Source organism: Labeo rohita, chromosome 23 (genome assembly GCF_022985175.1).
Source record: "Labeo rohita strain BAU-BD-2019 chromosome 23, IGBB_LRoh.1.0, whole genome shotgun sequence".
Classification (NCBI taxonomy): domain Eukaryota; kingdom Metazoa; phylum Chordata; class Actinopteri; order Cypriniformes; family Cyprinidae; genus Labeo; species Labeo rohita.
In genome coordinates, this window is record NC_066891.1 from 18,961,635 (window position 1) to 18,978,471 (window position 16,837).

The 16,837-nt window shown below is 39.3% G+C and overlaps 1 protein-coding gene across 1 annotated transcript in view; it reads right to left on the reverse strand.

Moving 5' to 3' along the window:
* The window catches only part of flna (filamin A, alpha (actin binding protein 280)), a 42,286-nt gene that overhangs the window by 5,664 nt on the left and 19,785 nt on the right, over window positions 1–16,837 (reverse strand). The window contains 30 exon segments of the mRNA XM_051096686.1: window positions 73–195; window positions 303–455; window positions 575–778; window positions 875–1,036; window positions 1,128–1,301; window positions 2,067–2,195; window positions 2,337–2,477; window positions 2,556–2,655; window positions 3,784–3,870; window positions 5,973–6,220; window positions 8,458–8,647; window positions 8,738–8,894; window positions 9,112–9,319; window positions 9,322–9,498; window positions 9,606–9,766; window positions 10,224–10,386; window positions 10,463–10,636; window positions 10,718–11,036; window positions 11,276–11,538; window positions 12,552–12,669; window positions 12,837–13,006; window positions 13,543–13,633; window positions 13,737–13,897; window positions 13,997–14,120; window positions 14,540–14,683; window positions 14,760–14,873; window positions 14,970–15,166; window positions 15,256–15,392; window positions 15,487–15,613; window positions 15,730–15,867. Of these exon segments, the coding sequence (XP_050952643.1) occupies window positions 73–195; window positions 303–455; window positions 575–778; window positions 875–1,036; window positions 1,128–1,301; window positions 2,067–2,195; window positions 2,337–2,477; window positions 2,556–2,655; window positions 3,784–3,870; window positions 5,973–6,220; window positions 8,458–8,647; window positions 8,738–8,894; window positions 9,112–9,319; window positions 9,322–9,498; window positions 9,606–9,766; window positions 10,224–10,386; window positions 10,463–10,636; window positions 10,718–11,036; window positions 11,276–11,538; window positions 12,552–12,669; window positions 12,837–13,006; window positions 13,543–13,633; window positions 13,737–13,897; window positions 13,997–14,120; window positions 14,540–14,683; window positions 14,760–14,873; window positions 14,970–15,166; window positions 15,256–15,392; window positions 15,487–15,613; window positions 15,730–15,867 (4,854 nt within the window).

Genomic DNA, 16,837 nt, shown 5'->3' on the forward strand with positions numbered 1-16,837 from the left:
GTACAGAGGGCGTTTAACAATTATGTTAATATTAATAACGATTATGTTAATATTTTTCCCCACAAGTCTTACCGGGGATCTTCAGGCTGAGGTCGCACTGGCTGCCGACATTGGCCACAGAGGCAGCTCTTCTTCTGCGGGTGATGCTCTCCTTCATCCGACCCTCTCCTGTCACTTTGACGGTAAAAGCACTTCCTGTTGGAGGAGCATAACGGGGGAAGTTAAACAGTGATTTCAATCATACATCAATAAGTGATACATTAAAATGGTCATTAAGAAAGTACAGCACTGCTAGTAAATACCTGGAACATGTTGGTCTGCAAATTTGAGGTTAATTATGTAATTTCCAGGCTCTGTGGGGCAATATGTGACTTTGCAGGTGCCATCTTCTTGATCTTCAGTGTTGATATCTACTTTACTGGGTCCCTCAATAGACAAACTGAGTCCTCCATATCCTAAGCAAAAAATACCAAAAAAGTACAAAAAATAAATAAATAATCATATATAAATGCATTCAGAAATACATGAGTATTAAAATAAATTCTACATTTTTGCTTTTGAACAATTCAGTTACCTGCATCTCTGGTGTCAATGACAAATTCTGCAGGCTCAAAGGTGCGGGCTTCACTCAGGCCTTGACCAGTTACACGCACACGGCTGGCATCACCGATCTCTGATTGGTTGATCATGACTGAAATGGGGCTATTAGGAATATGACGTCCATTTTTCTTAATGTTTACCAGATGCTCTCCAATTTCCTTGGGCACAAAGGAGATACCTTAAGAGCAAAACACCAGAAATAGATGTCATTAGTACAACTGCAGGCTTTTAAACATTTCATGCCACATCCTGTCACTTCCATCATTATACTTACCCACATGCCCGTTCCTGAGCATCTTGAGCAGACATGGCTCCTCCCGGCCAGAGGGGGTGGTGAGAGACGCGGTCAGCTGGCTGAGGTCCAGCTCGCCGATGTCTAGAGGAATGTCAGCAGCAGAGCCCACCTTCAGATGAGACATGCGCATCGAGTCGTCTCCTGTGGACAGAGACAGAGTTGAAGACGCCACTTCAAACAATGGACATGAATGGATTTTTTCCTATAAATATCATAGCAGCACTTAAAGCACCTGTGATCTTGGCCATGAAAGGACTGCCGGGAATGTGCTTGTCGTTGTACTTGACAATGATGTTGTAGTCTCCAGGAAGAACAGGGAGGTAAGAGACAGTGCAGGTACCATCCTGATTATCAGTGCAGCTGATGTCTGCCTTTGATGGACCCTCAATGGCCAGAGACAGACCACCTAATGAAAACATGGCTAATACTGTAACCAGCTTTTAATTTTGGGCCATACAAATGATAGAATTTAAGGTTGTCTGTTAAAAACTAGAAGCATTACTTACTATTCTAAATGAATGGCTTAAGAATAAAATAAAATATAAAATAAATGCATAAGCAAAAAAATAAAAACAAAACTTAAATAAAAAAAAAAAAATACTAAATTAATGGCTTAAGCATAAAATTAAATTTTATTTTTAAAAAATAAATAAAAGCATAAATAAAAGCATAATTTTTAAAAAATTAAAAAAAGCATGAAATAAAATAAATTAATTGCTTAAGTATAAAATAAAAGTTAAAAAAAAACAAACAAAAAAAAAAAAAAAAACAACTAAATTAACGGCTTGGGAATAAAAAAAATAAATATGGCTTAAGCTTGAAATAAAATAAATTAATTGCTTAAGCATAAAATAAAAGTAAAAAAAAAAAAAAAGAAACTAAATTAATGGCTTAGGAATAAAAAAAAAAAAAAAAAAAAAAAAAAAAAAAAAAGTCAAGCATGAAATAAAATTACTAAATTGACAGCTTAAGCATTAAAAAAAAAAATAAATAATAATACAAAATGGATGGCTTAATTAAAAAAAATAAATTAATAAAATAAAAATATGACAGTAGCATAAAATAAAAAAAAAACACTAAATTGATGGGTTAGGCATAAAATAACTAAAGAGTTCTTAAATGAACGAACAAACAAAAAACAAATAAACAGCATAAGTCAATATATCTATACCCTCTCCAGCATCCTTGGTGTTGACAGTGAAGACTGCAGGTTTATTAACCATGCCATGAATTAGACCAGGACCATAGGCAGTCACATGACCACTGTTGACATAATCCACATAGAACTGCAGTGGACTTCCTAAAATGCAAGAGGAGCTCATATTCAGAACCACTATATTGATTAACCCAAAACACATTTTTTAAAGCATTTCATTCTCTTATTAACTTATTTGCATGACTACAAAAAGAAACTTAAGTGACCAATTACAGGTTCTTTTACCTGGGATGTGTATTCCGTCATATTTGATGTCCATCTCATGCAGGCCAGCTTCAGTTGGGGCGTATTTCACGGTGACTGTACCATCCTTGTTATCTGTAATGTCAGGCTTGGCCACTTTTCCAGAAGGCATTCTTACATCACCTTTAAGACGCCAGGTACACATTAGGATCTTTGCAAAATTGTCAAACAGAAATGTCCTGATTTTTACAAGTAAAATACCTGTAATTTCTCCTTTCTGGATGGTGAAAGGAATGACCAAGTCAAAGGGTCTCAGTCCAGCGACGTCCAGTCCGTTCATGCCCAACTGCCTGTCTGTAGCCTGTGAGGAAGGAGAGGGGAAAATCAGACAAATCAAAAACCGTGAGGTAAACTCTGAAATCATACTGCCATCAGAATCTGAAGATCTAAATCTAATAGGTTTGAATTTGCAATTTGCTGTTCAATATTACTTTTTATTCCACTGTAAGTTTAATTTACTTGCTCATGAGCCTATTCAAGACAACGATCAACAGCAGACAAAAAAAAAAAAAAATATTCAATTGTCATCCTGAGAATATAAAATTATGGCTGACATACACCACAGTTATAAGTCTGGGGTTGACAAGATTTAAAAAATGTTTTTGAAAGTCTGTTATGCTCAGCAAGACTTGCATTTAATTGAATTTTAAGCACTACTCCAGTCTTCAGTGTCACATGACCCTTCAGAAATTATGCTGAAAAAACAAATACGCTGAGTCGGTGATCAAAAAAACATTACCAATGTTAAAAACAGTGCTGCTTATTTTTGTAGAGAAAGAAAAAATCTTTGTGACCCCAAACTTTTTAACAGCAGTGTATATTGATTTCAGTGTCAAGAAAAACATTTTGTATACACATCACAAATGGAGATGAAGCGCACAAACAGCAGACACGACAACAGTACCCTTAAAAACAAGAAACAACAATAATGGAGATGAGGATGACGAGGATGATGATGATGCAGCCACCAACACTGTGAGAGAGAATGACATTCTAATGAGAGATTGCAGGATCAGTCAGTGATTGACCAATCTGGAGAAGGGGGTGGAGGAAAAGCCAAGCAGACGAGTGACAATGTGACCAACGATGATGTACCACATACAAAAACAACATCTAAATGCCCACACAAAAGACAATGACAGTGTCAAACACGCAGCATAAGCTCGACAACAATCAGCCATTTTGTTCAAATGTAGATTCCCCACATTTATTACTTTCCAAAATGGCTGTCATTCTATGACTCAATAAAAATGTATTTGACAGTCCACATAAAAAGCAGAATCATTGGAAACGGGGTGAAATAAACCCTAAACCTGGAGGAAGAGGAGAAACAGGAGGGTGAAAAAGGGAAGGACGTAGGACTGATTGGGGACTCGTCAGTAGCAGAGCAGGAAATGGAGACGGGGAGGAAAGAGGGGCGTGTCAGTACCCATGGCTGGCCCATGTTGGGCGCGTAGGCGTACTGCCGGTTCTGGGTCTGCTGCATTAGTTGGTCAGGAGAGTCACCTTCCAAAGCCTGAGATAGGGCAACAGAATCAAAGATGAAATCCCTTCAATAACCACGTCTGGCTCAAAGTTGCTCAACCAGGAAGCCGCTTTAAGAGATACAAGCCCCTTTCACACATACAGACTTTACTGGTAAATTAGCATTAAGAAGTCATAAAAATACCTGCAAATTTGTTACGGCAATTTACTGGCGTTTGAAGTTACGGAAGGAATATTACGGTATGAGCATACAAGTTCAGAACATGCCAACATAAGACGTCTACTCTGGGCCAATCCAGAGCTGTTGAAATTTAAAATTCAACTACTCTGGACCAATCACAGTTCAGTCTGAAATCGTCCAAATGTCTCAAGCCAAAAGCAGCTGTATGAATGTGAACATTTGACAAAAATGAAAACATCAACAAAAACACTGGCTGTAGACCACTCCATTTTTACAAAAACAACACTGGGAGGTGCAGCAGTCTAGAGCAAATTTCTGGTTAATCTCACCGAATTTACCAGTAATTTGAAACTGATGTGTGAATGGTACTTTACCGGTAAAGAGACGGAACGTTGTTGCCTGTGTGAACAGTGCATTTTTGTATTTACTGGTAAAGCCGTTCCGGTAATTTTACGGCAATTTACTGGTATTACTGTGTGAAAGGGGCGATAGATTCTTGCCAAACAACAGTTCATCCCAAAATTTAAACTCTGTAATTTTTTTTGACCCTTATGTTTTTCCAAAACCACCGTTTTAAACCATGAAAGTGTTTGATGTTTGCCTCAGTACAGTGGTTTAACAGTAAACCTAACATTAATTATATTAAAAAGAAAAACAGAATAACTCATTTATAATGCTAAACACACACACGAAATAAATTAATTTGCCCAGTACAGTTCATTTCACACAGCAGAACTGTAGAAAAATAGTCCTGAGTCCAGAAAATTCATGACAGAATACATTCATGACTCCTGTAAATAACTAAACTGTATAAATGCTACTGTATTGAGGACTCAAATACAGGAACGTAGCTAACAATGCCTGTTAGCCATTATAAATTTACTGTAAACCACAGCTTCACAGTGCTTATTGCTTTTATGAAATGGTTATTCAATATACGTAGTAAGGTATAAATAAGAGAAAATAAAGTGTAACGATACTAATACAAACATTATTCTTCTGCCAAACAGTGCAGTTCCTCAGAAACTGTTGTGGTTGAAGCAAAGCGGTTGCCAAGGAACAGTTTCAAACGCAGCTCAACCAATCAGAATCAAGGACGGGAACTAGCCGTTTTATAATACTGTATGATTAATCTTTTCTATTCAAATCAGAGACTTACGGTTTTCCTTAAAATCGATGATGAAACCTCTCAAAAATCCCTTAGACCTACACTGATGGATTGTTCAAATGAGTCCAACGGTCAAAAATTCAAATTTAAACATTCAAACTTAAATTTTAAAATCTCAGTAATGTGCTAAAACATGGTAGTATGAAAACATGTTAGCAACATGCTAGCTTACTTTGTTGTCTTGAAAAAGCCTTGTCATAAAAGTGTCAGTCTATTTTTAAAAGATTACTCCACTTCCAGAATAAAAGTTTCCTGATAATTTACTCACCCCATGTCATCCAAGACAGTAATCTTTCTTTCGTCACAAAGAAATTAAGTTTGAAGGAAACATTACAGGATTTCCTCCATATAGCGGACTTCAATGGTGCTCAACGGATTGAAGATTAAAAACGCAGTTTCTATGCAGATTCAAAGGCCTCTAAATGAGTTTTGTGAAGCAGCGCTGTCATACTTACAGCAGAAATAACAGAAAATATCTACGCCAATATTGTGGGGCTTTGAATATTTTGTTGTCAGACAATGAGGGGCCTTTGAGTCCAAAGGTTTTGGAACAACATGAGAATTTTTGGGTGAACTAATCCCTTAAACTGCATGTTGATGCTTAGTGTAGCTGCAAGAATAAACTATGAATTCATTCACATTGGAATGACGGTTTCGCACTAACACTTCACAGTGTATATTTAACACATTATCCCACTGGAAAGGCTTGCCTGTGAGGTGTCAACATTATAAATGGATAAACAGAGCTCCATACAAACAAAGGATCAGTATGGGATATATGTACCGTGACTTGGAAGGGGCTGTTGGGGATGTGCTCTCCACCGAAGCGCACACAGATGACGTATTTGCCAGGCTGGGGTGCCGTGTAGAAGATGTCAAATGTTCCATCTTCATTTTCAACTACGTCCACATCCACCTCGCCTCCGTCTGGAGTGCACACCGTGCAAGTCACCTTGCCCTTCCCAGCAGCCTTCGCGTCCACAGTGATGACAGTCTGCTCTCCGATCTGAATGGTTGGACCGACTCCAGCGCCTACAGAAGGCAGAGAAAGGTTTAGAAAAAGGTAACGTGCAGCTACACGTTTTGTTATTAGGTAGTTTAGTACCCATCCCTCCGTAGTTACATTCCACCATGCACTAGATGCAAAATGTCTGGAGCGTCAAGGCAACAGTTTTGGAGATTTGGGATCAATCATTTAAAAAGATACTCAGTCTGTGCAGGTTAAGATTTAATACAAGATCTAGTTTTCAACTAGAACAGTAATTCTCAACCAGAGAGTCGTGACACCTGAGGGCCTCAGCAAACGTCCAAAGGGGCCACAGATGGGGGTAAAAAAGGTTGAGAAGCACTGATCTGGATCTTTGTTCCTCCTCTGTGATGTTAAAAATAATAGATCCACTATCCATCTTGTCTGTTACCTTAATTTCCAGAGCTGTCCATTTAATAATGCAACCAGTAAAATGAAATATACGCAAGCTGAGAAAAATATAATATCAGTACATGTTCATATTAGACCTGTTAAGTTAGTCATTAGTCACCTGCAGTCAACAACTACTTTGCTGTTGTACTTAAAGTCATTTTATAATGGCGGGAAACACAAGATAACCTCCATAAGGACTACGTCTTAGCTATAGTAGTAAAGAGGTTGACAAATTATAAGGCCTTTAGTTAACAGACACCGTGCAATTCTGCATGCAGTACCAAATGAGCATTGCTCAAAGCGCTTACCCAAACCGTGACCTCCAATTGAGACTGAGAGACCGTGAAGCAGAGCGAGAAAAAGTGAAAAAGTATCAATCAGGGCAAAATACAACAAAATGTGTGCAAGAGATAAAACAGAAGTGAGGAATGAAGTGATGGGAATGTGAGCAGCGCTGCACAACAGGAGGTGTGTGTGTCTGGGTGGGGGATGAAGATGGGAGCAGTACACAGAACAAACTTTACACACAAGGATATAAAATAATCTGGTCCCTTGTGACAAGCAGTCTGAACACTGAGGTTTAGATTCGATGGAAAAATGGTTCAAAGACCAGTGGAGAGTCATCAAAACATTCAGTTTCCAGTGCTTCCTAAACCACAGGATTATTCTGATCCCTCCACTCAGTGTGTACACTGGCAAACCATCTTAAGACACCAGAAATGGGTAATAAAGAGGCACATTTACCCTCTGCTTTCTGTAATATGGATATTAAGCAGTTTGGCTCATTTTGCAATAAAAATAAGGTATTTTTAAAAAACTGATTTTTTTCCTATACCAGTCAAAAGCTTTTGAACTAAGATTTTTATTTTATTATTATTATTTTTTTTTTTTAAAGAAGTCTCTCTTCCGCTCACCAAGCCTGCATTGATCCAAAGTACAGCAAAAACAGTTCAATTTCGAAATATTTTTACCATTTAAAATAACTTCTATTTGAATACAAAAATTATAAATTTAAAGCATCATCACTCCAGTCTTCAGTGTCACATGATCCTTCACAAATCATTCTAATATTCTGATCTGTTGCTCAAACATCATTATCATTATTATTATCATTATTATTATCATTATTATTATCATTATTATTATCATTATTATTATCATTATTATTATCATTATTATTATCATTATTATTATCATTATTATTATCATTATTATTATTATTATTAATGGCCGAGTAGACTCTTTCAGGTTCCTTTGATAAGTTACAGCATTTGTGAAATCTGAAATATCTGAATATAGAATATATCGTATCTGAAATAGAAAACTTTTGTAACATTATAAAATGTCTTTATCATCACTTTATCAATATTTTATTTTATTTTACAATCAATAAATATTTTACAATATTACAGTTATATTTGTAACTTTAACTTATGAGCAAACCATACTTTTAGGGTTGAATGATTCAGAAAAAAAAAAAAAAAAAAAAAAAAAAAATTCTCATTTTCAGGTGTTTAACAGTCATGCCTATATTTTGGCTGTTTGCAAATAATGCACTGCTGGTTTCAGAGTGAAGCACAGCACTGTGAGCAGCTCAGGATACAGCATTTCAGCTGCAATTCATTTAATGTTTAATGAATTTTGATTAATACTCTGAATCAATATAAAATTGGCTTTTTTTTTTGTTTTTTCCCCCTCGATAGTTTCACCATATGCTGCCCCACTATATCATTATATCACTCTCTATAGTTAGAGCTCAATAGTTCAGTTAGAAATGAACGGAAAGGGGCCTGAAAGGAGTACCAATCAGTAATGTATGGAATGGTCATTTATTTTGAGCATTACATACCTGTGACCGTGCATTTGCTGGCGTCTCCCGTTGGTAGGGCTCTGATACGATATGGAGAATATGGGATCTCATCACCACCATATTTGATTAGAATAGTGTAGCGGCCAGTCATGTCAGGCACGTAGGACACAAGATACGTCCCATCTTGATTATCACGAATGTTAGCCTTCTTTGGCTTCCCTTCAGGGTCCTAAAACAAGCATTAACGACCAAACAATGCATAAAAAGGTTGAACGAGACCATGGCAGCTTTATGGCTATAAAGAGAAACATCATCTCACAGTGATCTGGACAGCCAATAGTCCCTCTCCAGCATCTTTGGCGTCAATAGTGAACTCCACAGGCAGACTGGCAGGAACACCGGTGGTATTCAGACCAGGGCCGCTGGCACGGACCTTACTAGCATCATGAGTGGGCAGAACCTTGACCTTATAAGGACTGAATAAAGAGACCGAGATGAGTGTGTGAGAGAGGGGAAATAAACAGCAGGGATGGATGGGGACCAAGGGAGTTTAAAAATGCACAAGGGCTGCTATAATACCAACTCCAGTAGTCAATGCCAAAACCTTTGAAATTTCACAATACTTTAATGGTCCTTTTAAGACGCCAGCAAAAACTACAGGGTGCTGGTGGCTAATCTGAGGTTCCAGTTTACCTGTGTGGGATCTCCTCATCCGCATACAGGACATTTATAGAATACGGCCCCTCTCTGGTGGGTACATAGCTGACTGTGTGGGTGCGGTCACCATTATCCACCACCTCAACAGGCTCTACGACACCTACACAACATAAACGGTAACAGATACAGTCCTTTAATTCAAAGGAGGGGGAAAGAAAAGCCAAACGAACAAGATGATTCTTGAATTACACTCACCTTTGGGTCCCTGTACTCTGACCTGCAAGGGAGCCACTCCAGCCTTGCTTGCATCCACAGAAAAGACCTGTGGGATATTGGCACGCACGTTGTTTCCAAGCCCCTGACCTTGGCATTTCACTTTAGATGCATCAACAGTATCGTGGACAGGTACAGAGAAGGGGCTTCCTGTTGAGGGGGGAAAAGGATTTAAAAAAAAATAAAAAAAAATTAAATAAATAAATAAATAAATAAAGGATTACAAATTAAAAGATTTGTGATGCAAAAATGCTGACCAGTGATCGGTTGGCCTCCATAGGTGACATTGAGGTTGTATGTGCCTGGCTCATATGGGATGTATTCAACACAACAGCTGCCATCTTTGTTATCAGTGCAGGACATTTTGGCCTCAGAAGGTCCCTCCATAGCCAGTCCCAGGCCGCCTGTACCAGCCCCTCTGTTCAAAAGACAGACATGGATTGAGGAGGAGAACCTTACACCAGACGCATTTGACAGTGACTGATTGAAGCTTAAAGAGCAGGTCATTTGGGTTTCTGAAAAAATATACATTTTTTGCAGTTTGTAACTAAGCTATCCTTCAGTGTAAACAGTCTGCAAAGTTGTTAATTTAAAAAAAAAAAAAAAAAAAATTAATTGGCCAGCTGACCAATCAAAGCAGAGTAAGCTTAGAGAAGGGAGGGGTTTACAGACCTTAAGATCAGAACTGTTTCAAACAAATTGTTTTGCAATCATTGCAAAATGATTCTAATATTAAAAGTATATTCTGAAAAAAATTACAAATGTTTTTTTGAGCATTTAAACCTGTTGTAGAGGACTCCAACACAATATTACGACACTTTAAAATACCATATGACCTGGTCTTTAAGATTAACACAAATGTTGAATCTACCCACCGGGTCTCCACTGTAAACTTGTTGGGTTTGTTGGTGATGCCAGACTGAAGTCCTGGACCATGTACACGCACACGTGCTGGGTCACAACCTTCAGTCACTGCCACACGAAACGGGCTCTTGGGAACTGGGGCGTTATCGTATGTAACCTCAACACTGTGTGTGCCTATTAACACACCATAGATTAGTGTAAAAGCAAATCTATAATATACCACATTTTTACAAGTGGTGCTAGAACTCACCCTCTTCATAAGGTGTGTATTCCACTTGATAGGTGCCGTCTCCCAGGTCTCTGATCAGAGCGTCAGTGTGGTTGCCTGATGGGTTGTTGATACAGGTCTTGATATGATTGCCACCCGTTTTGGTAAGTGCACGAGCATCCACAGTGAAATCGGTAGTGGCCTCCCGGAAAACACCTACAGGCAAACATTCAAAGTGACTAAATAAGCAAAGACGAGAGCAACTCCTGCCTGATAAACGTGAAAAAACCTCACTACCTTTGCCTTCCACTCCAGGTCCGAACACTTTGACTCCACTGGTTTCCACAGCAGGCTCCACGTTGAGTCTGGCTGGGAAGTTTGGCACATCCTGATCGCCGTAGCGGATGGTGAGGGTGTAAGCTCCAGGATACAGAGGAATATAAGTGATAGTGTATGTTCCATCCCCATTGTCCTGAATGTGGACTTCAGCTTCGGTGCCATTGTCTGAGATGATCTCAATAGTCAGCTCAGCAGGACCAGCATTAGTGCAATCGACCACAAACTGTCCTGGCTCGCCAACCTTAGCTCGCTCCAGACCTGGCCCGGAACATCGCACCTACACATGAGAAGAGACGTTGGGATATGAATGAAAGCGCACATTTGTTCTACCGCCAAAGCCAATATGGGACTCTGATGCCAAAAACCACTCACTGAGAAGTCGTGCAACATTAAGCAAATTACAGTTTATAGAATAAACACCCCACAAAGAGTATTTCCTGACGCCTTTTTGTCTTCTCATTAAACTGGCAGTAATATATAATTCTTAGGTTGAGCACAGTTTTTAAACTGCTTTACCTTAGATGGGTCAGTAGGTGCAATGGCTTCCACAGGGAATGGACTGCCGGGGATGGGGGTGCCGTCATATGTCAGTTCAACCTCATACGGTCCCTTATCCCTGGGGATAAAACGGACCTGACTGGTTTCAGGGCTAAGGCCTGGTTCAACTTTACAAGGCACCGATTTGCCAGATGGACCTGTGACCTTGGCGCCAACCTTGCCCTGACCACCTGCTCCTTTGGACTTGACTGTGATCTCCTGATCCTTTCCAACGGGCATTGCTGGAAAGGAAAGCATAGATAATTGACTTTTAAACAGGTAAAAATGATTCAATCCAATTAAAGGTTATTTGGATAACATTTTTGACAATTCATAGTTTTCATGTAACTTTCACAGCTGTTTTTTTGTTTGTTTGTTTTTTGTTTAGTGATAGTTGTTCATGAGTCCCTTGTTTGTCCTGAACAGTTAAACTGCCTGCTGTTCTTCAGAAAAATCCTTCAAATTCTTTGGGGTTTTTTTTATGTGTGTAATTGAACCCTTTCCAACAAGGGTTTTCACACCGAGGATAACTAAGGGACTCACATGCAACTATTACAGAAGGTTCAAACGCTCACTGATGCTCCAGAAGGAAACACGATGCATTAAAAGCTGGGGGTGTAAACTTTTGAACACAATGAAGCCCTTTATTTTCTTACTTTGCCTAAGTATATTCCCCCCCCCCCCATTTATGCTACAGAAGATACTTAGAAAATAAGTTAAATTAACCCTGATCTTTAAACTCAAGCTGTTCTCACCCCTTTGGCTCTTAATTCATTGTTTTTTTCTTCTGGAGTACCAGTGAGCAATTGAACCTTCTGTAATAGTTGCATATGAGTCCTTCAGTTGTCCTCAGTGTGAAAAGACGGATCTCAAAATCATACAGTCACTTTTAGAAAGGGTTCAAATACACACAAAAAAAGCTGAGGGAAAAAAAAAAAAAAAAAAAAAGGATTTTTCTTAAGAAAAACTTGTTCACATCTTTATTATTTTTTTTTTTTTCTCTTTTGAGAGGTGATCTAAATATTTGTGAATTGGAAACTGATGGAAAATTGACAGACTTGTACTGCAATACTATGAATGTTTTTCCCTCCAGGGCTTCAAGCCAGTCAGGTGACAGAAAACTCTGAATACATACTTCAAACCAGCCACACAGATGTTTTAACATTACAATCAGTCAGAAATGTCAAAGTCACTCATAACTCATTTGTGACTCTCAGGTTAATTGGCAAGCTAGATAAGGAAAGTTATAACTTACTATCTCCAATTCCAGCCACTTTAACTTTACTGAGGTCCAGGGATGGGGCAACTCCTACAGCAAACGGGCTCTTGGGAATGGGATCACCACCATAGGTGACATTCAAACCCATATTGCCCTACAGAAAAAAAAAAAATAAATAAAAAAAAGGATCACTTTGCTTGCACCAGTACTCAGTTGCTAAATATTTACAAAACCACAATTACAACATTCAAACATTGCAATATTCTTTTCAAAACAAAGGATCAACAGTCATGGAGATTGAAATGGCAAACGTGTGCTCACCTGTTGAACAGGGGTGTATTTAACAGTGTGGGTGCCGTCATGATTGTTAATGATGTCAAAGTCACGCACCACCTCTCCCTTGGTGGGTCCAGTGAACTGAGCATCAAGCTTAGCTTTGCCAGCAGCCTTGGTGTTCACAGTGAAGTGAGTGGGTTTGTTCAGCTCCACACCTTGAAGAGAAATGACAGCGTTTTTTTCCATTATTAGAGATTCACATTTAAACTAAAAACAAAACTGAAGGGGGAAAAGCAAAACTTTTAACAATGCATTTACTTTACTTATTGATTAACTGTGACCCTGGATTACAAAACCAGTCAAAAGGGTTTTTTTTGAAATTGAGATTTATACATAATGAATAAATGAGCTTTCCATTGATGAATGGTTTGTTACGATAGAACAATGTTTAGTCCTTTTGAAAATCAAAAATATTGAGAAAATTGCCTTTAAAGTTGTCTAAATGAATTTCTTAGCAATGCATTTTACTAATCAAAAATTAAGATCTGATATTTACGGTAGGTTTACTAAATATCTTCATAGTACATGACCTTTACTAAAAATCCCAATGATTTTTGGCATAAAAGGAACCTCGAGAATTTTGACCCATACAATGTATTGTTGGCTATAGCTACAAATATACCTGTGCTACTTATGGCTGGTTTTGTGGTCCAGGGTGACATTTGTAATTTTATTAAATATTTTATCTCACCAGTACGGTTGAGTCCAGGGCCCTCTGCTTTAACCTTGCTGGCATCATGAGAGGGATCAACCTTGATTCTGATGGGCGTCATGGGAATGGCCTAGAAAACGAAACAAGCTTGAATTAAAAAAAAAAAAAAAAAAAAAAAAAAAAAAAAAAATCTCACTCAGCCATTCACAACATGCACTTGTGCTTCCTCTTACCTGATCGGCAAACAGCACCATGATTGTGTAGCTGCCCGCTCCAGGAGGGGTGTATTTGACAGTGAAAGTGTCATTGTCATTTCTAATGATGTCAAAATCGATGTCAGCCTCAGCAGGTCCCACAACACCTGGAGCGCATTTGATGCCTATGCTGATGTCACCTAGAAAGACAAGGACAAAAACAACACTATTAAGCTCATTTGCACCCAAAAGACATGAAAATATTAGTATTATAAATCTAGAGGAGTTAAACTTCTTACCTTGTCCTGCCTCAGCACAATCCACAGTAAAGTACGTTGGTTCATATGCCTTCAGGCCAGTCTTGGCCACTCCAGGTCCTGAAACTTTCACCTTATTGGGATGGCACCCTGCTCCAATATTCATCTACACAACAAATGCAGTGAAAACAGATTAAAGAGGGACATTGGATGGAAAATTCACTTTTACATGGTGTTTGCATATAAATGGGTCTTAGCAGTGTGTGAACACAACAACAGTATCTCATAAGCAGTGCAGGCGTTTTGTATTTGGATGTAATAGTGAACATAAGAGTCTCTATTTTCTCCTTTCATGCAGTAGATTGGGGCAGGTTGAGCAGTAGCTCATTATTTAAAGAGACATCCTCTGAAATGGGTTGCTGTGAACAGAGCGATTTCGACAAGGTAAAAAGGGTGTTTTACATGACCACTGAGGAATTTTAACCAAAGTATGTTGCAGATATTTCATGCAGACCATGAAGAAACATACCAACACTTCTCATTAGTAATTCTAAGGATGTTAACCATATCAGAATGACTACCCACCCTGAATGGGCTCTCTGGGATGTTGACTCCGCCCCAGGACACCATCACAGTGTGTTTGAGTGGTTTGCGAGGGGTGTAGCTGCAGCTGTATGTTCCATTACCGTTGTCCTTCACCTGCACATCCACTGGGTTTCCATCACGGTCCTGAGAAGGAAAAAGTACGTTAGCGCTTTGATTGAGAGCGATGAGTCAGTCATAAGACATAAAGCAGGATCCACACCTGAGCTTGAATCTTTAGAGGAGCTTTGCCACCTAGTTTGGCATCCACAGTGAACTCTGCTGGTTTGCCGACTGAAAGGCCAGAGCTCTGCAGACCTGGACCATAAGCCTTCACCTGAATTACAAAACGAAACAAATCCATTCAGAACATGGATTAACAACTGCTCAGTTTTGACATCAAATATTTCTAGAACGAAGCCTGATTAATTACCTTGTCAGGGTAGAAGTCTTTTCCTGGCGCAGGCGCAATTTCAGCCATGAAAGGGCTGAGTTGGATGTCCTCGTTCTTACAGAGCACATGAACCGCATACTCGCCCGGTTCTGTGGGCCAGTACCTCACGTCACAGGAGCCGTCTCCCTTATCGTCACATTCAATCTTAGCTGGGGATGGGCCCTCAACTGAGAAACCTGAATGGAGAATTCCCACTTTCTTAGATTTAAGAAACAAAAATATGCCGTTCAAACAAGCAGATGAAAGTAGAGCTAATGGAACATACCCAAAGTGCCCACGTCATCTCCGACGGCTTCAACCACAAAGTCAGCCGACTTGCCAACCACACCACTTTCCAGTCCTGGACCCCATGCCCTGACTTGCTGCGGTCCTGCTTCAGATCCAATCTTCACCTCAAACGGACTGGAAACAAGAATGAGAAATGGACATTTTAGCAAGTTCCGTGACTATTTTTAGGACTGAATCATCTATCAACTGTGTGGGGTTAATCATTTACCTGCGTGGGATGTGCTGTCCACCCCATGTGATCGTGATGATGTAAGTCCCAGGTGTGGTGGGGTAATACTCGAAGCTGTACACGCCATCTCCCAGATCCTTCTTCTTACACGGCTCCTCAAGACCCTCTGCGTAACACATTTAGATGTTGGATAACTAGTTCATAACACATCTGTACTGCAAATTAATACAGAGAGGGCTCTGGCACTGTGAACGTGTGAATACGAGTACGGCATCCACTCACTGGGTCCTTTGATGGTGACTTTCAGGTCTCCAGTGCCAGCTCCTTTGGTGTAAACCTTAAACTCCGCAGTCTCTTTGATCCTCAAGCCTTTAGGCTGCAGACCACGGCCCTTGGCTTTACACAGGCTTGGATTACAGGCTGGTGAGAACAGATAACCAAGTCAGTACAAATATGTAGTTAACCATGTGCCTTCAGAACTGTGAATGTTGAAGTCACAATTTAGAATTAGTGTCACAATTTTTTTATGAGGCAGAAAAGGGCTTCCAAACCTTATCCTTGCTAAAATTATTGGATTAATAGCTTTTTTGTGGGCTTTAGAGGACTGATCCATGCTAACTGTCTGTGAAGAGTTATTTAGGTGCTAGAAAAATGTACGTTTAATATTTCAATGCAACGCATTGACACTTTCAACTGTACACCGCATTACTGTAAACATGCCTTGTATTTACAAACTGAGGAACAAGCTGAAATTTATGACTTCTATCATTTTAGAAATAAAGCTAAACTTGTATTGCAACTCAGTTCCTCAAAAAAAGCAGGCAGGAAAACACTGAGCATACTGGGAGGGAGATACTCGGCTCCGTTCATGCCGTAAAATCGTATCTTTCTTTGTCTTGATCCAAGCAGCCGTACAAGAGGAAGTGGTAAGAATGACTGTACAGTGCTGGATAATACTGGTGGAAAAGCTGTCTGATAATAAAACGCTATTTTTAATGTTCCGTTTGACTACCGCGCCACACATTACTGAGTCACAGGAATTTTGCTAGGCTTACATGGCCATGGATAACATTGTCTACACACGTCTCTTGAGAAACTGATATCTATTAGCACTTATATGGGCAGTTAAACGTTCTCTGCTCAGTATAATCAGCTGTCCAAAATGATGTCATGTAATTTCATTGGCACTTTATAAAGTAAACGTTTGAGGGGAAAATGAAAACAGGAAATTGATAGAAAAGCAGTAGGTCAAGTACCCAAGACATATCCAAGGAAACAGGAAATGACATCAAAAGCCAAAAGGAGGCCGATCCAAAGAGAAAAGGAGAGATACCAGTGGATGACACCCGTCCTTCAAAAGGAGAGACACAATTGCCAGTGAAGAAAAACA